Source organism: Mobula birostris, chromosome 12 (genome assembly GCF_030028105.1).
Source record: "Mobula birostris isolate sMobBir1 chromosome 12, sMobBir1.hap1, whole genome shotgun sequence".
Classification (NCBI taxonomy): domain Eukaryota; kingdom Metazoa; phylum Chordata; class Chondrichthyes; order Myliobatiformes; family Myliobatidae; genus Mobula; species Mobula birostris.
Genome location: NC_092381.1, coordinates 46,098,530 through 46,125,134, shown reverse-complemented (window position 1 = coordinate 46,125,134; position 26,605 = coordinate 46,098,530). Strand labels below are relative to the sequence as shown.

The following is a 26,605-nucleotide window of genomic DNA, read 5'->3' as shown; positions in this document are numbered from 1 at the left end:
AGATTCCTCGTCCTGTGCTGGATCGTCCCCAATCGAATCCTCGGCAGTCATCCCGGCCCTGCATCCTAGAAAGGGTCCTGACCCTGCGTCCTAGAAAGGGTCCCGGTCCCGCGCTCCAAGGAGGAGTCCCGGCCCCGTACCCAAGAGCCTAACCAAGCCGAGTCCAAGAGCCGAGCCGAACCTCGTCCTGCCCTGGAGGTTCCTCGTCCAGTCCACGTCCCGAGCCCTAGCCTAGACCTGGGTTCCAATTCCGAGTCAAGACCCAGGTTTCGGGTCCTTGTCCAGACTCCGGTCCCGGAGTTCCGAGTTCCTAGTCCGGGTCCCGTGCTTCCAGCCCAAGTCGTAGCCCAGGCCCCGAATCCTAGTCTCGTCCAGGGCCTGTGTCAATGTCCAGCGTCGTTTCTTCTTGACTCCCTTTGCTATCTCGATAATCCTAGTCCTGTAGAACTACAGTGTCTGTGTCTTGCTTTTGGGTCTGCCTTCAACGCCCCCCCCCCGTGACAAGAACTGAGATCAGGAGGAATTTCTTTAGTCAGGGAGTAGTGAATCTGTGGAATTATTTACCACAGGCAGCTGTGGAGGCCAAGTCTTTATACAGTATATATTTAAGTAGAGGTTGATAGATTCTTGATTGGTCAGGGCATGAAGGGATACGGGAGGACGACAGGAGATTGGGGCTGAGAGGAAAATTGGATCAGCAATAATGAAATGGTGGAGCATACGTGATGGGCTGAATGGCCTAATTCTGCTCCTATATTTTAAGGTCTTATAAGTGTCTGCCTATTCCCTGAAAAGTCTTCTGGCAATCTGTCTTTTTCGACTCTTGCTCCTTCCCACTTACTCGAGGCTGCAAAGTGATCTTGGCTCTGGCTGACCCCCAGAGGAACATTCATGCCACCATTTTCCAAAAGTGATACACAGTTCTGGAGTGAAATACATGATGAAGCTTTCCTGACCCCATTCCTCTACCTAATTGCCACCTGGAGAGACTCACTCTCTTGCTGTGTTAGCCCCATTGGCAATGGGCTGAATATGTGATTTTGTAGTTTTAATCCCCGATCCTAGCCCATGATGGAAAGATTTATAAAACGTGCTCATGTCCAGAAATTGTTGGCGCTAAGACAGTTTTTACACTATACTTGCCCAACAGTACAGAATGCCGAAGGCTCGTGTCTTATTTACACTGAAGCACCACTGTGAAGTTTCGAGAGCAATGAGACTCTGCAGCTACTATCAAGTGTGGAAGCAATGTCAAGCGTGAAAAATATTAGACTTCAACACCTGTCTAATTGAAGCAGGGGAACTAATGGCACAAGAAAGCGGCAATCATGGACAAAGCCTGAGACTGCAATAGGCTTCACGCGTTTCCTCTACAGAACGTACTTATTCCACAAATAAAATGAAAGGAATTGAATTCGTTTTTGCTCAGTCTTCGTCCAGTAAAACAAGGAACTCCAGGTTCCGACGATAGAAGTTAGTCTGCCGTTAAAACACAGCTGCTTGGACGAGATCTTTAGCCAGAGCATGGAGAGCCAGCAGTGAAAGAATGAGTCGGTTTTACAGCCCGCAGCCAGATATTTAACTGGTTCCTGGCTCGATCGTTCTGGGAGTCTGAACGATCGGGAGAACCGGTTTACCTGAGGTGCAGGGGCGCGGGCGTCAGCTGCCTTTGAGGTTCGTAACTTGGCTCGCACGGAATCCGTGCCTCTCGCACCATCCAGCTCGCTAACCTCCCTCTCGACTTCACCATGAGCGCGGAATGCAGCGGATACTATAATATGGAAAATATCTTCGTTGCTAACTTCACGTGCCCCAAGCCCGACGGCGATCTAGCTGCCAGTTACTGCTGCGGCTTCAATGACATCAAATACTGCTGTGATGATCCCAACAGCTTCTTCCCTTACGCCTACAGCTACATGTGGTGGTTAAGGTAAAAAAAAAAAACACGTTTCTACATTTATGTTGGCAGAGGGAAATTGCTTCTGTTTTCTAAGAAAAGCTGTCTGTTAATTGGTTAAGCAGCAACGGCTAATGAAATGCGCCTTTCAGGAATTCCTGGAGAGTGGACGACTGAGGCACATAAAGAAACGCAGTGTCAATCAGAGTCCACGCAAAAACACTACTAACAGAGTGCCGGGTCCGCTCTTTTTGGCAAGGCTTATGTTATATAATACAGATGTTGGGCACTCCAGGACAAGTGGCAGTAGTGGCATGATTTATAAGTTAACGGAACGGGAATGCAGCTCATTCTTTCCCGCTGATGGCGGGAAATTCCAGCCGCGGCAAGTACACCTTCCAAAGCCTCTTTACATCGCAAGTAGTCTGCCTAGCAGAAACATGGTAGACTGCAAGAACAACGAGTTTGTTTACAACCAATTGTCCTTAAAACAAATTAGTGTCAAAAATAGGATCCTGTGCAATGCAAAACCTCTTTATTAATGCGCACCCTGGTATTTACAGTCAGGTACAAATAAATATACGTGCACCGTTTACATACACGCGCGCGGCCGCGTGTCAACATTGAAACATACAATCACCCGCAGTAGCAGGTTAAAAGAGGTGTGAAGAATATTTTCACCAAGAAATATATAATTTACACAAGTCATACTTAAAACTCTGTAACACTTTCAAGAGGTGGTTCTGACCTCTGTGATGCGTGTTGGAATAACGTGGATTTACCTGACAGTATTATGACAAGTTTTCCATAATAACCAGGAACGATTCGGAGAACCAGATAAACATAAAGTTCGCAGCGCAGTGTGTGGCCGTCCGCTGTGTGTGTGATCGGGATGGGCTGGATTATGTGGCGAGCAGAGGGAGAAGGGGTTGGATAGTGGTGTGGTGTTTTAAGGATGAGGTTTATAGTGAGTGGTGAATGCAGTCAATATAAAAACGGAAAATGCTGGAATACCTCATAGGTCAGTGAACATCGGTGGAGAGAGAGATAAACAATATTGACATTTCTTAGTAATTCTGACTAAAGGTCATTGACTTGAAATGCTAACTTTCTCACTCCTCAATTTTTCATATTTTGTGTGCCATTTGACATAGAACAATCCCAATCCCCATTTATTTGCTCTGTAACCAATTGTCCCCCATTCCCATAAACTCACCTATGCTACGGTAGCCAATGAGCTTACTTTAGGAGGAAACCAGGACACAAGCTCCATACAGGGATACTAGCAGACCTGTGAATTTTCAGGTTTACTTTTTTACAATTGGAAATTTCCAAACATTTGCAATGTTTTGCTTTTCAATTGCTCACTGTTACTGATCAAGGTGGAAAATGAAGACTTGACTGGTAAGCAAGTTTAAAATCTTCCTGCATGTTTATTGGCAATTATTGTTTTTTTTTCTGGAATCCTTGAAGATTAAAACACTTTTTATTAAATTACCTTCCAGCAGTGACTGGCATTGGAAACCACAAGCTTAAATGCATCATTAGTTTAAGTTCACGAGAGCTATGTTCAATGATTCAGTGTTGTGGAAGGATAGGAGAAGCGATCTAGTCATGATGTGTCATTAAGCTGATGATAGTGAATACTTCTCCATGTTGCAATAAAAAGAGACGCGATAATTTTAAACACAGATTAAATGCAGCGAATTTTGTTGTTACATGTAACTTAGTGAATTTTCACCATTGCATCAATGGAAGTGAGCAGTTCTCAGGAATACAAGCTGCCGTCCATAACAATGACGTTAGTACTTTTTAAAACTGTTAAAAAAACTATTAAAATACTAGCAGATTGTTACCATATTTTAAGAGATGTAATTAATTTTCCCTGTCTTTATCCATTTGATACATTTTGCACAACAGTCCAAAGTACATATGTCAGTGATTTGCTCTGATTTAATATTAAGGAAGTAAAGAAGTTCCATATTTTGTTGAAATTGACTTCATGTTATAATAGATTATTTTTTAAATTGTTACTCTTTGTCTTTGTTCTCCCTTTTTGTCAATGTTCTTGCACAAATCCATGTTTTTGCCTGACTATTCCCTATTGAAAAGGAAATGACACTTAGGTCTTATCTTGGTAGGCAAGAATGTGAAAGGATTTAGCAGCGCCTAAAATAAATGTTTGGTGCAGAATGTCCAAGGACGCACTGTCATAATAACTTGATTTTTTCTCATTGTATGGTACCTTCTTGATTTTGGTTGGTACCCGGGGATGAGTATGGATTGGAAATTGTTTTCTGAGCTCTTCCACTAGCTCTTCAATCACTTCAGCTTCCAGGGTATTCTGCTGGGAGTGAGAGTTGATTACTCATATTCTGGGCAAAATATGAGAATCAATATGAAAAAAAAGCGTGGATGATGCAATGCATTAATCATTGGTCCTGATTTGACATAGTAGTGACAGTAAAATTACCGGTATATCTTTTAGTCATTTCATAAAATTGACATGTGATTTCTGTACGTGAATCATTTAAACTAGAAATCCTACTCAGATTCAGACCTTCACACATTGGGCTGTTTCTGCTTTTCCAACAAGTGATATGAATTTTAGGGATTTGCAAAGTAAATCTGGTATAAAATGTTTGAAAATCTCACACTTATATGATGTCCAAATGAATCATATTCGCTGCTTTGCAAAGTACATACGATCCTTAAATTTTAATCTTATGGATGCGAATTGTTATTTCTTTACAAAACTGTCTAAAAATATAAACTTAATTTGATTAAAAGTCACTTGGTAATTGGTTCATTGTTGTCACATTTATCAAAATAAGTGAAAATCCATGCAGATCATTTTACAATATCAGTACATTGAGGTGGTTACAAGGGAAAAGCGATAACAGAATGCAGAGTAAGTATGGGTCTTCAAGCTCCTGTACCTCCTGCCCGTTTGAGCACATATCCCAGATGGTGAGGATCTTTAATGATGGATGCCAGATTCTTGAGGCACTACATCTTGAAGATGTCCCCGATGGCTGGGAGGGTCACGCTGTTATAGAACTGGCTGAGTCTACAAGAATCTACAGCCTCTTGCAATCCTGTGTATTGGGTCCTCTATACCAAGGTTTCCTGACTTTTTTTTAGGCCATGGACCCCTACTATTAACCGAGGGGCCCATTGACCCCAGGTTGGGACCTCTTGCTATGATGCAACCAGTCAGAATGCTCCCCTCTGCACACCTGGAGCAATTTGCAAGAGCCCTGGTGACATGCTAAATCCACTCAAACTCCTAATGAAGTAGAGCCAGTGGTCGGCCTTCTTCATGATTGCATCAATGTATTGGGACGAGGATAGATCCTTGAGTTGTTGATGCCCAGGAACTCCTGAAGGATGGAATGACGTTGGCCTTTGAGACAGAGATCACAGGATCCAGATCTGATGTCAGAAACAGTAACTGTGAGTACAGGTGTGTTGGAGCCTGTTGGAGTGGCTGATGATAGCCCATTGTCCTTTTGTTCAAAATGTGCTTAGAATGTGTTAGGTGTATTGAGGAGGGAGGCAATGTTGTCTATGAGGTGAGACCCATTGAGGAGGGAGGCAATGTTGTCAATGAGGTGAGACCCATTGAGGAGGGAGGCAATGTTGTCAATGAGGCTGCCCCACTTCGTTTTGTAGCCCATTATACCATGCAAGCCCTGTCATAGCTGATGGTTGGTCTGGAGTTGATTTTTGGCTGGAATTGCCTCGTGGCACTTCTGATAACTTTAGGAAGGTTGTACCTTGATTTCTTATACAGGTCAGGATCACCTGATTGAATGCTACAGACTCAGACTTCATTAGGGAATGGATCTCTCAGTCATCCATAGTTTCTAGTTTGCTCTGGAAATGATGCCACAGAAATTGTCAAGGAACAGCATGTCGGTGGGAGGGTGTTAAAGATTTCAGAATAACTTGATATAATCTTTTAATCCTTCCCTGACACAGTAGCAGAAGACTGAAAATGGCAAATGCAACAGCCGTTTCCCAAAAGGACTATAAGTTATATGGAAAATTCTGGAAAAGAACATGCACAAAATGGATTCAATAGCAAAGTGACAAATTCTGTTTTTTGTTAAATGACATTCTGGGATGTCTGAGCTGACTTGTATCTTTATTGGAATAAAGACTTTTATGCTTGCTAAAGCAGACCTGCGTTTTTTTGGGGGGAGGGTGGATACAAAATTGATTGTGGCTAATTTTGGTTATCTTTTGTATATTATTTTTCAAATAGAACTTTTGTGGCATTGTTTTTGATAACATCCCTACAGAAGCTATACCAACTGTAATATAATCACTTAAAGGATAATGAATGAGCATCAGCACCTGATACTTCAGTGCAATAAAATTGATGGCTGTTTTGTTGAAAATCATGGACATTTGGTAATGAGAAGATGGGTTTAGAATAAATCACTGAAGATAAGCATGTACTGTATATCATCTGAAACCCCAAAGAGTTACAATTAATCCTGTATATTTTTCTTTCCTATTAATAGGCTGTATAAACGAGAGAAAATTTGCAGATGCTGGAAATCAAAGTAAAACACACAAAATGCTCTGGAGAAACCCAGCAGGCCAGGCAGCATCTATGGAAAAGAGTAAAGAGTCGATGTTTCAGGCTGCGACTCTTCATTGTCCTGATGAAGGGTCTCAGCCCAAAACGTTGACTCCTTACTCCTTTCCATAGATGCTGCCTGACCTGCTGAGTTCCTCCTGCATTTTGTGTGTATTGTATAAACTTTTCTGTTTCCAGCAGCAGATTATTTATTTATTTTTGCAACTTTATTCCTTTTTTTCTGATATCATTGCAATATTAATGTTAATATTATATTACAAGCTACTGTTAAACACTAGAAATTATTACAGGTATTATATGAATTATTTATTAAGCATCAATGCAGATCTGAATATTGATTATGTTTAATATACTGTATCAGTTACCAGCAATGTTATTTATACCCTTGATTAGGTACAGTTTGCATCAATCAAGTAGATAATTCTTTTTGTAATAAAATGCAATTAAGTAGACATTAATGCATTAATAGATGTACTCACAGAAAGTCATGAAAATCATTCCTTATTTGCATTGGTGATGATTTAAGTATAAGTATACAGTAATGGATGTAGTTAAGTTAATAAGACATAAGAGATTCTGCAGTTGCTGGAAATCTTGAGCAACACACAAAATGCCAGAGGAACTCTGCAGGGCGGGCAGCATGGAGGGAAATGAACAGTCGACATTTCGGACTGAGACCCTTCCTTCACTGGGACTGGAAAGCTGGGGGCAGGTGGAGGAGAACAATATGGCAGGTGATGGGTGAGTCTAGATGAGGGAGAAGATAGGTGGGTAGGAATGGCGATGAAAGGGAATGTGAGCACATCGAAGGTGATAGGTGGAAGAAGTAAAAGGCTGAAGAAGGAGGAATCTGATGAGAGTGGACCATGGAATAAAGAGAGGGAGGTAGAGAACGAGAAGGGAGAGATGGGCAGGTCATGAGGGTAGAGGAGGAGGAGTAAAAGGGCTACCAGAATTAGGGAAGACAAAGTGGAGGGTGAAGCAGAGGGGGATAGTTACCAGAAGTTAGCAAAATCAGTGTTCATGCCATTGGGTTAGAGACTAAGAATATAAAGTGTTGATCCTCAAACCTGTGTCTGGCCACACTGTGGCAGTAAAGTTGGCCGTGGACAGACATGATGGTGTGGGGCTGGGAATTGGTATTGAAATGGGTAGTCACTGGGAGACCCTCGTTGTTGTGGTAGGAGAGCAAAGGTGCTAGACAAAGTGGTCCCGAATCCATGTTGGGTCTCACTGATGCAGAGGAGGCTGCGCCAGATGAAATAACTGATCCCTAAAGACTTGCAGGTGAATCACCAGCTCACCTGTTCAGGGGCCTGATTGGTGGCGAGGGAGGAGCTGCAGGGGCAGCTGTAGCATTTGCACGGTTGTAAGGATAAGCATCTATTGACATCTTTTCTACCAACATCTTTTTTTAAACAACTCCAATCTGAAGGCATGAAGGTTAATTTCTCTAACTTCTGGTAACAACTCTTGCCCCACTGAACCCAGGTCCACATATCTTGACTCCATTTTGTTCCATTTGGGTCAGTCCCTTCCTTCCTAAATCCATGACAAATCGTACCATTTCCATCACTGAAATCACTTAAGCTCCTTGGCCCCGACTATCTTATTTTCAGCAGAGACACTTACACTTCCATCTTCCATCAGGAAGGCCTTAAGGCTCTCCGCTTCTTTCTTGACAACAGACCTAACCAGTTCCCCTCCACCACCACCTTCCTCCATCTGGCAGAAATGGTTCTTGCTCTCAAAAATTTCTCATTTGGCTCCTCCCATTTTCTTGAAACGAAACATGTTGCCATGGGCACTCATGTGGGCCCCAGCTGTGCCTGCTCTTTTGTCAGCTACGTGGAATGGTGTATGTTCAAAGCCTGCATCTGTAATACTCCCTATTTCTTTCTCCACTATACTGATGACTATAATTGGTGTTGTTTCCTATACTCATGCTGAGTTTGTCAATTTCATTAACTTGGCATGATGCCCTCATTCCCTTGGTCCATCTCTAACACTTCTCTTCCCTTTCTTGATCTCTTTGTCACCATTTCTGGAGACAATAGACAATAAACAATAGGTACAGGAGTAGGCCATTTGGCCCTTCGAGCCAGCACCGCCATTCACTGTGATCATGGCTGATCATCCACAATCAGTACCCTGTTCCTGCATTCTCCCCATATCCCTTGACTCCGCTATCTTTAAGAGTTCTATCTAACTCTTTTTTGAAAGAATCCAGAGAATTGGCCTCCACTTCTTAGGCAGAGCATTCCACAGAACCACAACCCTCTGTGTGAAAAAGTTTTTCCTCAACTCCGTTCTAAATTGTCTACCCCTTATTCTTAAACTGTGGCCTTTGGTTCTGGACTCCCCCAACATCGGGAACATGTTTCCTGCCTCTAGCGTGTCCAATCCCTTCATAATCTTATATGTTTCAATCAAATCCCCTCTCATCCTTCTAAATTACAGTGTATACAAGCCCAGTCACTCCAATCTTTCAACATATGACAGTCCCGCCATCCCTGGAATTAACCCAGTGATTGTACTGACATCTTTTACAAACCCACTGACTCTAGCAGCTACAGTATCTTGACTATACCTCATTGTAAAAATGCTTTTCTTTTCTCTCAGTTCCTCTGTCTCCACAGCAACAATTCTCAGGGTGAGGATATCAAATCCAGTGCCTATGAGATGTCCACTGTTTTTTTCTGAAAACAGGGTTTCCCTTCCATCAGTATGATGCTGCCTCATCTGAATTTCCTTGAACTCTCATTTGTCCTCCCTCACCCCATCCTGCTCCCCCGATATAACAGGGCTAGGGTTTCCCTTGTCCTCACCTACCACCCTATGAGCTTCCACATCCAACACAACTCTCCGCAACTTCTGCCAACTCCAACAGAATCCCACGACCAGGCACAAATCCTCACCCCCAGCCCGACCCACTCCAAACACACATTCAGGCCTCTGTTTCCATGGGGATCACTCTCTTTGACTCCCTTATCTACGTATCCTTCCTCACAGATCTCCCTCCTGGCATTTATCATTGAAACTGCGCAAAGTCCTTTTCCTGCTCCTATGCCTTCTCCTCCATCACTATTCAGGGGCCAAAACGGTCCTTCAGGATGAAGTGGTGATTTGCCTCCCAGACTGTCGTAGTCATTTATTGCCGTTGGTGCTCCTGTGCAGCCTGCCCTATGTGGGTGGACCCAACATACGTTTCGTTGAGCACCTTTGCTCCGTTCACTGGAACAGCCAGGATCTCCCAGTGGCCATCTAATTCATTTCCACTTCCCATTGCCACACTGGCTACATCTGTCCACAGCCTCCTATTGCTGTGCTGAGGCCAAACACAAGTTGAAGAAGCAACACTTCATATCCATTCTTGGTGGTCTCTGACCTGATAGCATGAACATTAACTTTTCTAACTTGTGGTAAACATTCCCCTCTGCTTAACCACCCCCGCCCCCACCGCTTACCCCTTATGTTCTGATGTGCCTCTCATCCCTTCTCATAACCTCCCTTTGGTTCATAGAATAGTACAGCACAGTACAGGCCCTTCGGCCCACAATGTTGTGCCGACCCTCAAACCCTGCCTCCCATATAAGCCCCCACCTTAGATTCCTCCATATACCTGTCTAGTAGTCTCTTAAACTTCACTAGTGTATCTGCCTCCACCACTGACTCAGGCAGTGCATTCCACGCACCAACCACTCTCTGAGTAAAAAACCTTCCTCTGATATCCCCCTTGAACTTCCCACCCCTTACCTTAGAGCCATGTCCTCTTGTATTGAGCAGTGGTGCCCTGGGGAAGAGGCGCTGGCTATCCACTCTATCTATTCCTCTTATTGTCTTGTACACCTCTATCTTGTCTCCTCTCATCCTCCTTCTTTCCAAAGAGTAAAGCCCTAGCTCCCTTAATCTCTGATCATAATGCATACTTTCTAAACCAGGCAGCATCCTGGTAAATCTCCTCTGTACCCTTTCCAATGCTTCCACATCCTTCCTATAGTGAGGTGATCAGAACTGGACACAATACTCCAAGTGTGGCCTAACCAGAGTTTTATAGAGCTGCATCATTACATCGCGACTCTTAAACTCTATCCCTCGACTTATGAAAGCTAACACCCCATAAGCTTTCTTAACTACCCTATTCACCTGTGAGGCAACTTTCAGGGATCTGTGGACATGTACCCCGAGATCCCTCTGCTCCTCCACACTACCAAGTATCCTGCCATTTACTTTGTACTCTGCCTTGGAGTTTGTCCTTCCAAAGTGTACCACCTCACACTTCTCCAGGTTGAACTCCATCTGCCACTTCTCAGCCCACTTCTGCATCCTATCAATGTCTCTCCGCAATCTTTGACAATCCTCTACACTATCTACAACACCACCAACCTTTGTGTCGTCTGCAAACTTGCCAACCCACCCTTCTACTCCCACATCCAGGTCATTAATAAAAATCAGGAAAAGTAGAGGTCCCAGAACAGATCCTTGTGGGACACCACTAGTCACAATCCTCCAATCTGAATGTACTCCCTCCACCACCACCCTCTGCCTTCTGCAGGCAAGCCAGTTCTGAACCCACCTGGCCAAACTTCCCTGGATCCCATGCCTTCTAACTTCCTGAATAAGCCTACTGTGTGGAACCTTGTCAAATGCCTTACTAAAATCCATATAGATCACATCCACTGCACTACCCTCATCTATATGCCTGGTCACCTCCTCAAAGAACTCTATCAGGCTTGTTAGACACGATCTGCCCTTCATAAAGCCATGCTGACTGTCCCTGATCAGACCATGATTCTCTAAATGCCTATAGATCCTATCTCTAAGAATCTTTTCCAACAGCTTTCCCACCACAGATGTAAGGCTCACTGGTCTATAATTACCCGGACTATCCCTACTACCTTTTTTGAACAAGGGAACAACATTCGCCTCCCTCCAATCCTCCAGTACCATTCCCGTGGACAACGAGGACATAAAGATCCTAGCCAGAGGCTCAGCAATCTCTTCTCTCACCTCGTGGAGCAGCCTGGGGAATATTCCGTCAGGCCCCGGGAACATCTGTCCTAATGTATTTTAACAACTCCAACACCTCCTCTCCCTTAATATCAACATACTCCGGAACATCAACCTCACTCATATTGTCCTCACCATCATCAAGTTCCCTGTCATTGGTGAATACCGAAGAGAAGTATTCATTGAGGACCTCGCTCACTTCCACAGCCTCCAGGCATATCTTCCCACCTTTATCTCTAATCGGTCCTACCTTCACTCCTGTCATCCTTTTTTTTCTTCACATAATTGAAGAATGTCTTGGGGTTTTCCTTTACCCTACTCGCCAAGGCCTTCTCATGCCCCCTTCTTGCTCTTCTCAACCCCTTCTTAAGCTCCTTTCTTGTTTCCCTATATTCCTCAATAGACCCAGCTGATCCTTGCTTCCTAAACCTCATGTATGCTGCCTTCTTCCTCCTGACTAGATTTTCCACCTCACTTGTCACCCATGGTTCCTTCACCCTACCATTCTTCCTCACCGGGACAAATTTATCCCTTACATCCCACAAGAGATCTCTAAACATCGACCACATGTCCATAGTACATTTCCCTGCAAAAACATCATCCCAATTCACACCCGCAAGTTCTAGCCTTATAGCCTCATATTTTGCCTTTCCCCAATTAAAAATTTTCCTGTCCTCTCTGATTCTATCCTTTTCCATGATAATTATAAAGGCCAGGGAGCGGTGATCACTGTCCCCCAGATGCTCACCCACTGAGAGATCTGTGACCTGACCCGGTTCATTACCTAGTACTAGATCTAGTATGGCATTCCCCCTGGTCGGCCTGTCCACATACTGTGACAGGAATCCATCCTGGACACACTTAATAAATTCTGCCCCATCTAAACCCTTGGAACTAATCAGGTGCCAATCAATGTTAGGGAAGTTAAAGTGACCCATGATAACAACCCTGTTATTTTTGCACCTTTCCAAAATCTGCCTCCCAATCTGCTCCTCTGTATCTCTGCTGCTACCAGGGGGCCTATAGAATACCCCCAATAGAGTAACTGCTCCCTTCCTGTTCCTGACTTCCACCCATATTGACTCAAAAGAGGATCCTGCTACATTACCTACCGTTTCTGTAGCTGTAACAGTATCCCTGACCAGTAATGCCATCCCTCCTCCCCTATTTCTGCCCTCTCTATCCCTTTTAAAGCACTGAAATCCAGGAATATTGAGAATCCATTCCTGCCCTGGTGCCAGCCAAGTCTCTGTAATGGCCACGACATCATAATTCCATGTATGTATCCAAGCTCTCAGTTCATCACCTTTGTTCCTGATGCTTCTTGCATTGAGGTACACACATTTCAGCCCTTCTACCTTACTGTCTTTACACCGTTTATTCTGCTTCTCTTTCCTCAAAGCCTCTCTGTATGTTAGATCTGGCCTTACTCCATGCACTTCTTTCACTGCTCTATCGCTCTGGGTCCCATCCCTCCTCGCAAATTAGTTTAAACCCTCCCGAACCATGCTAGCAAACCTACCTGCAAGGATATTGCTCCCCCTCGAGTTCAGGTGCAACCCATCCAATCTGTACAGGTCCCACCTTCCCCAGAAAAGATCCCAATGATCTAAAAATCAAAAACCCTGCTCCCTGCACCAACTCCTCAGCCACGCATTCAACTGCCATCTCCTCCAATTCTTACCATCTCTGTCACGTAGCACTGGCAGCAATCCTGAGAACGTCACCCTTGAGGTCCTATTCTTCAGCCTTCTGCCTAATTCCCGAAACTCACACTTCAGGACCTCATCCCTCTTCCTGCCTATGTCGTTGGTCCCAACATGTATCACGACTTCTGGTTGCTTTCCCTCTCGTACCAGGATGTCGTGCACCCGGTCAGAGACGTCCCGGACCCTGGCACCTGGGAGGCAACAAACCATGCAGATGTCCTTCTCACATCCACAAAATCTCCTGTCTGCTCCCCTGACTATAGAGTCTCCAATGACGACAGCTCTCCTCTTCTCCGTCCCACCCTTCTGCACCACAGGGTCAGACTCAGTGCCAGAGGCCCTGCCACCGTGGCTCACACCTGGTCGGTCGTCCCCGCCAACAGTATCCAGGACGGTAAACTTATTATTCAGAGGAATGGCTACAGGGGTGCTCTGCACTACCTGTCTGCTCACCTTCGCTTTGCCCCCTCTAACTGTCACCCAACGACCTGCTTCCAGTAGCCTAGGTGTGACTACCTCCCTGTAGCTCTCATCTATGACTGCCTCATTCTCCCTTATGAGTCGAAGGTCATCCAGCTGCTGTTCCAGATTCCTTACACGGTCTTCCAGATTCCCCACCTCCTTCCCTTTATTCCATGGTCCACTCTCCTTGTAAATACTCTTTTGTAAATAACACTATTCTTTACATTTCTGGTCAGATGCTAAATGTATCTGTACTCGGCACAATGACAATAAAGTTGAATCTAATCTAATCATATCAGATTCCTCCTTCTTCAAAGCTGTCACCTCCCAGTTTCTCACGTCAGTCCCTTTCATCTCCCCTCTCCCACCCACCTACCGTCCCCCTCAGCTGGACCCACCTTGTCAAATGCCAGCTTGTTGCTCTGCCTCTCCCCTCAGATTTTTCTCCTGGTTTCTGCCCCTTCCTTTCCAGTGCCGATGAGGGACCTTGGTCCAAAATGGTCAACTGTTCATTTCCCTGCACAGATGCTGCCTGATCCACTGAGTTCCTCCAGCATTTTGTGTGTGTGTTGTGTGAGGTAACGAGTAGCAGACGTAACTCAATGTGTGACATTCTCACCTCTGAGTCAAATATTTTGTGTGTTTGTCTCATCCCAAAGATGGGAGTGCACAGATCTAAACCGACATTCCAATGCAGGACTGTGGCAGTGCCACACTGTTCAAACACAGAGTGCTGGAGCAACTCAACAGGCCAGGCAGTGCCATGAAAAAGAGTAAATGGCCAATGGTTTGGGCCGACATTTTCTAATCTCTGCTACACTGTTCAGATGTTTTTTTTTAATGAAGTGTTACACCAAGTCCCTGGCTGCATTCTTGGATGATAAGCTGTTAGTGGATGTTAGTGATGTCTGTGAAAGTGCTGGGAGTGACTAAGTTGTTCAAACCCAGTCATAAATTTAGAAGGAAAAACTTAGTTCCTCAGTGGGGAACTATTCTGAAAGCATGCTGTTTATAGTCAGGTTTATATTTCTGTGTTGATGCATATGGTGAAAAGACTTGTAACACTGTGAAGACATGGATAGGAATATTGGCCTTCTCCATGAGGTGACCTATTCCCATGGACTAAACTAAAACGAAGTGGGAATATTTTCAAGAAAAGTTGGAAAGAGTAAAATAGGATTTGTTTAACTGAAAGATCAAAATATAAAATAATCCACGACTGAGAGTAGAGAGGGGAGATGGCCAACATTGGGAGAAGAAAAGACTTTGTGGTTTTTGGTTGTCCTATTCTGTCTCTTGCAAGGATGCCATTCCTTTCTCCCATTTTTGCTGTCACTGCCACATCTGCTCTTTTTGTTCCAGGACGTCTGAAATATCCTCCCTTTTCAGGAAGTGCGGCTTCCCTTCTGCTGTGGTTGGTGGAGCCCTATCTTGCATCTCTCCATTCTTCTCTTCTCACCCTCTCTCCTCCCAGACAGAGCAGTGATGGAATTCCTCTGGCCCTTACCTTTCACCTCACGAGCCTCTGCACTGAACATACTACCCTTCCTCATTTCTGTCAGCTGCAACGTGATCCCACCGACAGCCACACTTCCTCCTCCCCATCCCTTATTGCCCTCCACAGAGACCACCCCACTGTTGGCAATTGTTATGTAGAACAATTATGATCAGTCTGCAACAGACATCCTGTTCTCCCAGTTGCAGACCAGTTTGACTGTCCTCCCCATTCCCACACTGACCTGTCCATCCTTGCTTTCTCTGCTACCAGGATGAAGCCCAATGCAAACTGAAAAAGTAACACTTTATATTCTGCATGGTGGTCTCCAACCAAGTGGCATGAATATTGAGCCCTGATTAAGGGTCTTGGCCCAAAACAGTAACTGTTTATTCCTTTCCATAAATACTGCCTGACCAGCAGACTTGCTCCAGCATGTTGTGTGCGTTGCTCTGGATATCTAGCTTTAGCAAATCTCTTTCCATTTTTGGGTAACCCTCCAGCCCCACCTTTTTCCCTGTTTCCCTCCTTCTTTCTCATCTTGAGTCCTCCCATCTTTGTTCCTCTTCCAGCCTGTCCCACCTTCACCCATCTTTGTTTCCCTCTTCCTCCTCCATCCACCAAATTCACACACAGTCTTACCCTCCCACCCCCTTAACTCCTATCTAGTTCCAACTGCTGTTCACCTCTCTCTTCACCTCTAACGGTTCCATTTCTCACTTCCTTTACTCATCAGAATCCTGCATTGGCATTCCTATTTATTGCCCTCCAGCAGCTCTCTCCAATCATCACACTCCCATGTCCCCATCTATTATTTTTTCCTCTCTTTCTTAGCCACCATCTAACATTCACCTGCCACCGTCTTCCAACCTCACCTCTGCTCACCTTCCCTACCTGGTGACAGACTCCTCCCAGTCGCGACCCACTAACAGTATTCACCTACCACCTGCTTCCAACTAACTCACCTGCAACCTATTTAAACCCATCTCTTATCCACAATGCTTGTTCACACACTGCACCAGCCAGCCTCAACCAGGTGCACCCAGCCTTCAGTTACCTTGTTGCCTGTGAGTTTCGTATCTGTTCTCTCTTGTTTTGTGGCCGCTCGCGGCTTGTTTTTTTTTTTGCAGTTGGTTATTCAGGCTGTCCCTCACCACTAAATAATCTCTGCTACTTTGCTTTTGGGTCAGGCCTCCTCTACATTTCCTGATACTTGGCATTACCAATTCGTCATCTTCGCACCCCTCCTCAGTCCACAAATAACCTCAGAATCCTTTCTTGCCACTCCCCTTATCCTCTCTGTGCTGGCCATCTCGCCTCCTTACTCTCAGTCCCAATGCAGAATTTCAACTCAAAATGTCACCATTTTCCTTCCTCCCACTGATAATGCTCAACCTGTTGAGTTCTAGCAGATTGTGTGTTGCTTCAGATTCCACCACCTGCAGTCTCTCGTGTCTTTATGTAATAGTTTTACAGTACCAGCATACAAGGATACAAACTATTTGGTGATTAATAGTGGGGTCTGAGCTCCTTAATTGGCTTATGGTAGTGAAAATTTATAGTTATATAAACAAACTATACAAAGTAACAAAGAAGCTGTAATAAGAGAATATAATTTTATTAACTCAAGGAGTCTAACTCATATTTTCTCTATGGGAAAAGAAATAGTAGAAAATGTGCCTTTTTGCTAATTCTCTTGATAAGAATAGAAATGGTTGTGTCAAAGGGAAAATAATGTGAAAGTTGGAAGCTGGAAACATAGATAGAAAATCCTGAAAATACCAAAGAGCTCATGCAACAAGCATGAATAAAGAATAGAGTTAAAGTGCAGGTCAGTGACTTTTCCTTGGAACAACTTTGAAATTTGCAAATTATTGTTTTTAGTGAATTAGAGTTTAATGAGTGTGATTTATAGGCAGAAAGTTGAATGCTTATGTTTGGATGTATTCAGATCAAATGAATCACCTTTAGGTCTTACTGCTAATTGTGTTGTTTGTGAACCTTGAAATGTTGTCATTAAAGTTAAATCTGGTTACTTAATGCAAGGATACCAATAAATATATTTCTAAACATTTTAAATTTGTTTGGAATGGAATCAGTATATAGTTGTCAACAGTTTATAAAGTGATTTCCATTTATTTAAAATTGAATCAGAATTAGGTTTAATATCACTAGCATATGTCGTGAAATTTGTTAATTTAGAGGCAGCAGTACAATACCATACATGATAATATAGAAAAAAATAAGTAAATTGATTGCAGTAAGTGTGTGTGTATATATATTATATATAAAATATGTTAAATTTAACAAGTGCAAAAACAGAAATAATATAAAAGAAAATGTGAGGTAGTGTTCATGGGTTCAATATTCATTTAGGAGTCGGATGGCAGAGGGAAAGAAACTATTCCTGAATCGCTGAGTGTATGCCTTCAGACTTCTGTACCACCTTCATGATGGTAACAATGAGAAGTAGGCATGTCTTGGGTGATGGGGGTCCTTAATAATGGATGCTTCCTTCCTGAGGCACTGCTCCTTGAAGTTGCCTTGCATTTTATGGAGGATAGCACCCAGGTTGGAGCCGATTAATTTTACAACTTTCTGTAGCTTCTTTTGATCCTGTGCAGTAGGTGCCCCCACCCCCATACCAGGCAGTGATGCAGTCTGTCAGAATGCTCTCTATAGTACATCTGTAGAAGTTTGAGTATTTTAGGTGACAAATTCCTAATGAAATATAGCCACTCTCATGCCCTCTTTATAGCTGCATCAATATGTTGGGACCAGGTTAGATCCTCAGAGATCTTGACACCCAGGAACTTGAAATTACTCGCTCTCTCCACTTCTGATCCCTCTCTGAGGATTGGTTCATGTTCCCTCGTCTTGCCCTTTCTGAAGCCCACAATCAGCTCTTTCGTCTTAGTGACGTTGAATGGGATATTGTTGCTGCAACACCACTCCACTGGCCGGTATATCTCACTCCTATAAGTGTTCTCATCTCCATTTGAGATTCTGCCAATAATGGTTGTATCAACAACAAATTTACAGATAGTATTTGAGCTATACATAGCCATACAATCATGGGTATGTAGAGAGTAGAGCAATGGACTGAGCTCACAACCCTGAGATCTGTCAGTGTTGATCATTAGTGAGGAGGTGATATTATTATTTTTATTACCAATCCATACAGATTGTAGTCTTCCGGTTAGAAAGTTGAGGATTTAATTGCAGAGGGAGGTAGAAAGGCCCAGGTTCTATAACTTATAAATCAGGACTGTGAGAATGATGGTGTTAAATGCTGAGCTATAGTCAACGAATAGCGTCCTGACATAGGTGTTGTATTGTCCAGGTGATCTAAGGCCATGTGGAGAGCCATTGAGACTGTGTCTACTGTAGACCTATTGTGGCAATAAGCAAATTGCAGTTGGTTCAGGTCCTGCTAAGGCAGGAGCTGATTCTAGGCATGGCCAACTTCTCAAAGCATTTCATCACCGTAGATGGGAGTGCTACTGGGTGATAGCCATTAAAGCAGCTCACATTACTCTTCTTGGGCACTAGTATACTTATGCCTTTTTGAAGCAAGTGGGATCTTCCAACTGTAGCAGTGAGAGTTGAAAATGCCGTTGGATAGTTCCGCCATTTGGTTGGCAGAAGTTATCAGAGCCTTGCCAGGTACTCAGTCAGGGCCTGCTACCTTGGGAGGGCTCACCTTCCTTAAAGTCAGCCTAACATCAGTCTCAGACAGAGGTCACAGGGTCACTGGACGCAGCAGGGATCTTCACAGCTATAGTTATATTCTGCCTTTCAAAGCTTGCATAGGAGGCATTGAGCTCATCTGGTAGTGAAGCATCGCTGCTATTCTTGCTATTTGGTTTCGTTTTGTAGGAAGTAATGTCCTGCAAACACTGCCAGAGTTGTGCATCCAATGTCGCCTCCAACCTCGCTCAGAGTTGTTTCTTTGCTCTTGAAGTAGCCCTCCGCAAGTCATTCCTATTTTATTATTATTATTATTATTATTATTATTGAAGTACAGTGCAGAGTAGTTGTACAGAACTGGGTCACCAGACTTCAATGCCACTGATCTATCCTTTAGCAGACGATGAGCCTCCTGTTCATGCATGCCTTTGATTTGGGAATATATATCAAGTTTTCGTAGGCACACACTCATCCACACAGGTCTTAATGAAGTCAATAACAACTGCGGCATACTCATCCAGATTTGAAGATGAATCCCTGAATATAGTCCAGTCCACCGATTCAAATCAGTCCTGTAAGTGCTTGTGTGCTTCCCTTGTCCATACCTTCTTGGTCCTCACTACTGGTGCTGCAGTCTTCAGCCTCTGCCTATACTCAGGGAGTAGAAGTACAGCCAGGTGATCAGACTTTCCAAAAGTGTGTGTGTGGGATAGCATGGTAGGCACTCTCGATCTTAGTGTAACAGTGATCATCCCATGTGGTAAACTTGGCTTATTAAAAGTGATCATATTTGGTAATGAGCTCATTTTCAGCTCCATCAGATCACTTTACTAAAAAGAGCAAAAATGTATTAATGTTAAAAAATACATTACATAATGTTGCCCATTGGATGTTTTTGGGTTTAAGTGAGATGCTGCGATTTCTGAACACAAAGTTGCACAGGAGAGGCATTTTTATTCACGTATGTAAGTTGGATGGTTAGTTTTATTAATTTGTCGTTGGAACAGTACTCATCCAGGCAAGTAGGGAGGAATTAATCACACCCATAGATGGTGGAAGCCTTCAAACACAAGGATAACCCAGATGTCAAATATCTGAAAATGACTTTTTAAGAAATTCAGAAGCTGTTATTTTGGATGCTCTGTTACTTTGAATAGGTCTATTCCCTGATTTATACATTATGAATATGCTCCACCATAATAATCCCAGCAAGGAGCTCAGCCCACACTTTAATCATGCAGGTTTCTGATAGCTTGGATTCTTCAATGTAACATTGGGTTATTATATATTTTATTCTTTGAAAGAGTTTTTTGAAACTCTTTGAAAAAGTTGCATGTTGCTCTTGCACAGGGGGAAATGAATGCTGCATGGTACAGGGCTTATTGAACAGTTCAGCACTGTAGCAGAGATACAACAGAGTCTGCAGATGCTGGAGGTCTTGAGCAACACATACAAAATGCTGGAGGAACTCAGCAGGCTGGGCAGCACCTATGGAAAAGAGTAAACAGTCAACGTTTCAAGTTTAGACCCTTTATCAGTATTGGTAAGAAAGGGGAAACCCCCAGATTAAGATGGGTGGGGGGGGGTGATGGAGGGATGAATACAAGCTGGCAGGTGAAATGTGAAACCTGGTGAAGGGAATGATGTGAGAATCTGAAAGGTGATAGGTAATTTCCAACCTGATAGCGTGAACATTGATTTCTCTAACTTCAGGTGTACACTCCCTTCTAACTCCCCCAGCCTTGTTTTCCCTCTGTCTGGTGGTCCTCTCACTGCTTCTGTTCCCCCTCCTTCCCCTTCCCTAGCCCTCATGACCTGTCCATTACCTCCTTCTGGTTCCCCACCTGCTTCCCTTTATTCCGTGATCCACTGTCCTCTCCTATCAGATTCCTTCTCCCTCAGCCTTTTTTCTCTTCCACCCATCTCCTCCTAGCTTTTCGCATCGATTCCTTTCATCTTTTAAAGTATTTTCTTTTCCCTATGCCAGACAGGTCTATTACAAGAGACATCCAGGCACAATGCAATTCAGATCAATTTGCCAATCTCTCTCAAATTAAGTCCAAAGAAGTCCAAAAATAAAGCAAGTTGCTAGAGGAAGTCAGTGGGCCAGGTGGCATCTGTGAAGGCAAGGGGATCATCAAAATTTTGGGCCAAGACCCTGTAAGAGAGTAAAATGGATATGACCAGCATAATGAGTAAGTAAGAGAGAAAGGAGTGCTAGGAACTGGCAAGCTATAGGTAGAACCAGGTGAGGAAGGGTTCATAGGCAAGTGAGGGATGACAGGTTGGAGATAGTGTCAGAGGCAGGGAAGTGATATGTGGAGGTAATAGAGGACTGAAAATTATGCCTATAGGAAGGGGATAGGGGAACTAATGTGTGTATGTGTGGATTGAGGTAGACGCTTGACATATCCTGAAGTTACACTCGGCAAAGTGGATAACTTTTGAAGAGTCAAATGTTACAGTAGCAGAGTTTTCCTTCCTTTCAGAAGAAAAAAAGAAAAGCCTACCCTCTTTAGCCAAATTCATCCTACTTATTCTGAGCATTGGCTTTGGTAACAATGGGAAAGCAGGACTTGCTTTCTACATGACTGTTCACTGCAGTAAATCTGATTGCAACACATTACTGCTAAAACACCTGGATTTGTCACTATGGCCAGACATATTTTTGTTATCAGGCTCAGAAAATCTGAACTGGCAAGGAAAGATAAGGCTGGAATCGAGAGAGTAAATGCTCTGCGAGTGATGGATCAACCTCAGCTGTGGATGGTACGTTGCCAAATCAGTTCCATTTATCTGAAGTGCAAGGAGGAGGCAGTTTAAACATGTTTTGTGGGGATTTGAACTTAATAGGTCCAATTGCTATTTGCACTTAAAGTTTTCTCATGTTCCTAAACCAGGGGAGATGTGTTTAAATGCAAAACTCTTTGTTGACGTATATTGTTAAACTCTTGAAGTGAATTCTTTTTTTTAGTGATAATTATGGTCCACATCCAGTCTAAATGCACCTTTTAAAACGTTTTACTTGCACATTCTGTTTCAGTATCTGGGCTCTGGTGGGGCTTTCTATAGCGGCAGTGGTTCTACTGGTTTTCCTCATCACAGTCTGTGTTTTATGCTACCTTTTCATCTGCATTAAACCTCAATCTAGACTAGACACTGGATTAGATCTGCAAATACTGGGTAAGTTTAACTTTATTTGAAGATATATATTAACATATTTAAATTTATGCTGTTATGATGTTGCATAACATAAACAGTTTGCAAATGCTTAGAAACAGGCTGCTATTAAATAAGAGAGAAAGAAATACTTGCAATTATGTAGAACCTAAAGAGCCTCGTATGACCTTGGTACAACCAAGCCACTTCAAGGTCTTTTAAAGAGTTGTCACCATTTCAATGTAAGAAATGCAGCTGCTAAGTTTTTCACAACCAGTTCTGTAAATAACAATGACAAGATATTGAAATAATTTTGGTCACGGAATTATGCATCGGCCAGGGGATTTTATGCTCCTGCTCTTCTGTAAAGTGGTTCCACAGTTCATTTCACATCCACCTATTAAAGCACTGAGTCCTGGTTTATAACATTTTGTCTCAGTACAGCACTCAAGACAGAAAATGCCAGGAGCACTCAGTAAGTTGGAAAGTATCAGTGGAAAGAAAGACAAAATTAACATTTCAGGTCAAAGACTCATTGTCAGAGTAGGGGAAGAGAGGAAACAAGTCAGATTTAAATTGCAGAGAGAATGCAGCAGGGATGGATAGAACAAAGGGAATATTTTGGAGGTCAGTTCTGCCATTGATAAGCTGTTGATAGTGGCTGATAGGTTAATAACAAACCATTTGGGAGTGGTGGGGGGGGGGGAGAGAGTACAGCGAATGAATATGTAAAAGTTTTGAAATGCAGAATGCCCAGTAAATTAAGCAATGCTAGTGGACAGAGGAAAACTGAATATTTCAGATGAATGATCCAAAGTGTAACTGGCCAACTCAGATATAACAGAGAAAGTGTGTAACCTGAAGATATTGAATTCAATACATTGGTATCTGTTTTGATGCTGCATCCTGAGTCAAATTTAACTGACACACATAGGATTCGTTTTCGAGCCTCTCACATTTTGACTCAAATTTAACTGAAAGATTGCATTGTCTTTGCTGCTTATTTCCACCCTCTGCTCACTTTGAAATGGAAACACATGAGATTGCAGATGCTGGAATCGGAGCAGCAAACAAGATACACAGGGGCTCATGAGGTTTGCGTATTGCTCACGTTGAAGTGACCCATCTCTTACTATTTCTTCCCCTTTCTGGATCTCTTGTCTTCATCTCAGGGGATAAGGTAATATCAGGCATCCATTACAGTTTTCTACTGTGACCTTAGTTATACTTCCTCTTACCCTGTCTCCTGTAAGGCTCTACTCCATCCTTCCTGTGGCTCCATTCCCATCCTATTTGCTCTAACACTGAGATTTTCCACATATCCATTTCTGAGAGCCCTTCCTGAACCACGACTTCCCCTCTGGTATATTTGATGAGCCTCAGCTGTATTTCATCTCTTTCCTACACCTCTGTTCTTGCTCACTTTCCTTTTAACAGAGGAAAGTCAGAGATTCTTTGATCTTCACTTTCAAACTCGCTGGTTTCCACTCTTGAAGAACCATCCCTTGTGTTCTCCACCTTCAGTGAGATTTCATTAACGATTACATCTCCTCCCTGTGCACCACCCACTATTCTCCACCTCCCCTTCCAGGAACCGTTCACTTCCTCATTCCCCGATTTGCCTTTTCATCTCATCCAACCGCTCCCCTCCTCATAGTACTTCCCCTTGAAACCAAAGGAGTTGCAACACCGGTCCTGTTAACCCTTTCCTTTCTCACCATCTATATGTCTCCAAGTGAAGCTGAGATTTGTTTGAACTTCTTTCAATCTAATGTATTGTACTTGGTGCTCATGATGCGGTCACCTCTGCACTGGGCAAACCTAGTGCAGATTGGGTGATGAGTTCTTGGATGATGAGGTGGTCTTCCTGAGTTTCCCATTGCCTGCCCCTTTAAATCTTCATCCTATTCCCATTCTGACCTCTCTGTAGTATTCTGCTCTCCTATTACTAGGGCCAATAAAAAACTTGCTGAACAACACCTCGTCTTCTGTCTGGGCATGTTCTGGCCTGGACTGAATATTGAATTCAAAACTTAACACAATTCGCTTTCTCTGTCTCAGAATTGTTGATGTAGGTTAACCATGATACAGAATCAGATTTTCTGTCTCCACTAGCACAGACTGAACTGATGAGTGTTTTCTATATTTGCTGGTGCTTGAGTTCTGTCCCTCTATCAGCCCTTATTAACATTTCAACCAGAAAACTTAAACAACATATCATCACATCCACTGTGGCTTCAGCACATCAGAAATATTCCACTACTCCAATCCATCCTTCCGGAACCCTCTGCCAATATAAATCTAACCTCTTTCCTCAGTTCTAGTGAATATTCTTTGACGTGAAGCTTTAACTCAATTTAATCTTCCATTCCTGTTACCTAATTTGCTGGCATCATGTTGAATGTTTACACTGTTCTGGACAGATTTATTAAATCAAAAATCAGCTATGGCAAAATAATAATCCATAACATTTTGTCTGACTTTAAGAGATGTTTAATCATGTAAATCTCTCTTCCAAGTAAATAAAAGTGTACCAGATTGTTGCAGCTTTGATGCTATTTCACTCTGACCACACATTTTTAATATCATCTGCTCCATAACATGATTTATTTGTCCTGAATTCTGAACCATTGAGTCTAGACTGGAAAAAAATTACAACAGCCAGAGTTCCTCCCATTTTCTGTTGTTTCTTTTTCTTCATTCAGATTTAGTTACTTATTGAGTCTAGACTGGAAAAAAATTACAACAGCCAGAGTCCCTCCCATTTTCTGCTGTTTCTTTTTCTTCATTCAGATTTAATTACTTAAATTGCTTTTAATTATCAGTCTGTTTTCTCTCGAATCTCAGATATTCTCTGTAGATTTATTCTCCTCACAAACATATTGCGCTAAATCTGGTTTAATTGCAACTGATGGTTCCATGGAGAATTGCTGGCTATCAGCTGGTCAATATTTGGTGCATCTTGAACAATGTGTGTGCACTTTGAAACACGGAACCCACTAATATCTTAATGTTTAGGTTCGGTGCCTTTGACCACCTGCTCCATCGATGAACTGGCATTGACTTCAGTCCTGGAGTACAGAATATTCCACTTAACACCTCGTCCCTCAGCACTCTTCAGATCCCAGACACTGCCTCAGTCTCTAGACTAATCACTCATTGATCTGCATAATTTCCCCACAGAAAGTTTCTGTCAGTCTTCAGGGGCAAATAATAAATTGCTTATTATTTCTCCACAGGCAGCGAACAGATTTTAGAAACTCCAAATCCATCCAGCGGACCAAGCACAATTAGGAAGCAACTTCAGAATCGAAGATTAGATTGCAGCCAGTCAGATCCCAAGGCTGAATCCGACCGATTATTCCAGAGATGTTTCATGGCCACAGTTACAACAATTAACAAACAGGGACCCCCATGAGGTTCCTGCTGTTTCTACAAACGTTTGTAGTTTGGAATCAATCATGATGAATTGTTGTATGAGTTGTGTTTGTGCAATTGCCACATTTTACAATATTGCCTTTGTAATGGTTGCAGGAACTTTGTTAAACATTTTTGAAAGTGAAGCTAATGTTGTTGGTCTTTAATTTAGTGAACTTTAGATGGGAAAGAAAGATTGGGGAGTGAGGAAAGACATAAATTATGACCTGGGCAATGAGAATGATTCAAAAAAGTATGAAAGAGGTTAAGACAATGATTGATTTCATTTTTTGCTATTTTTCTTCCATCTCCTGCAAAGTTGCCAGGGATTCAGATTGACCAGAAGAGTTTTAGTTGATAACTGATAAACTTGGAATTTTTGGGTCAAAACTATAACCGTCATATCTACATATACTTATTGTTTGTGCACAAGGAATCTTAAACCTTTTTTAAAGCCCTGGACCATCATAAGATACATATATAAGGCTGTAGTCATGATGCATGGCTTTCCTATCTAAGTATAAACTATTCCTATCATACAGATACATTCTAATTTGGAGAATTAAGTTGTTGATCACTCTATGGCAAACTTGGTAGATAATCCATTAATTCAAAAGTAATCTACATTAAATGAGAAATGGGTTCAGGCCTTCCTTGTGGGTGATTGTGCTGTCAATTCAGAATGTGGTCCTGGCAGTGGAAATGTTTTCTGTATCTTTAATTACGTGTACCATTGGAAGTTGATCTGATTTTGAAAGAAGTATCTTGATTTCCTCAGTGTCTGCTTGAATGTCAAAAGATACCTGAGTGCAGCTTAGAGAGCAAACTTGCACTTCAGTAGTTATTTTATTCATTCAAGGGTCATAGGTTTTGCAGGCTGAGCCAGCATTTAATTGTCTATTCCTAACTGCCTTAAGTATGTCCCTCCCCTGCCCACCTTCATACCTTGACATCTTTTTTTCTCCAGTCTTGATGAAGGGTCTCGGCCCGAAACGTTGACTGTTTTCCATTGATGCTGCCTGGCCTGCTGAGTTCCAGCAGCGCTGTGTTTCTTGGATTTCCAGCATCTGCTGATTTCTCTCTTGTTTGTGTCTGGTTAGACCATTGGAATGTTGTGTAGAGTTCGGATCACCTCGTTATAGGAAAGATGTGGA

General features: G+C 42.9%; 1 protein-coding gene across 1 annotated transcript; it reads left to right on the top strand.

Annotated features, from left to right (window-relative positions):
• The first annotated feature begins 1,748 nt into the window (after positions 1 to 1,748).
• On the top strand, positions 1,749 to 25,452 carry LOC140206223 (protein shisa-like-2A). Its single transcript, XM_072274545.1, has 3 exons — positions 1,749 to 1,930; positions 21,919 to 22,058; positions 25,274 to 25,452. The coding sequence occupies exons 1-3, from the start codon at positions 1,749 to 1,751 to the stop codon at positions 25,450 to 25,452; spliced, it is 501 nt and encodes a 166-aa protein (XP_072130646.1).
• Positions 25,453 to 26,605: the final 1,153 nt, after the last annotated feature.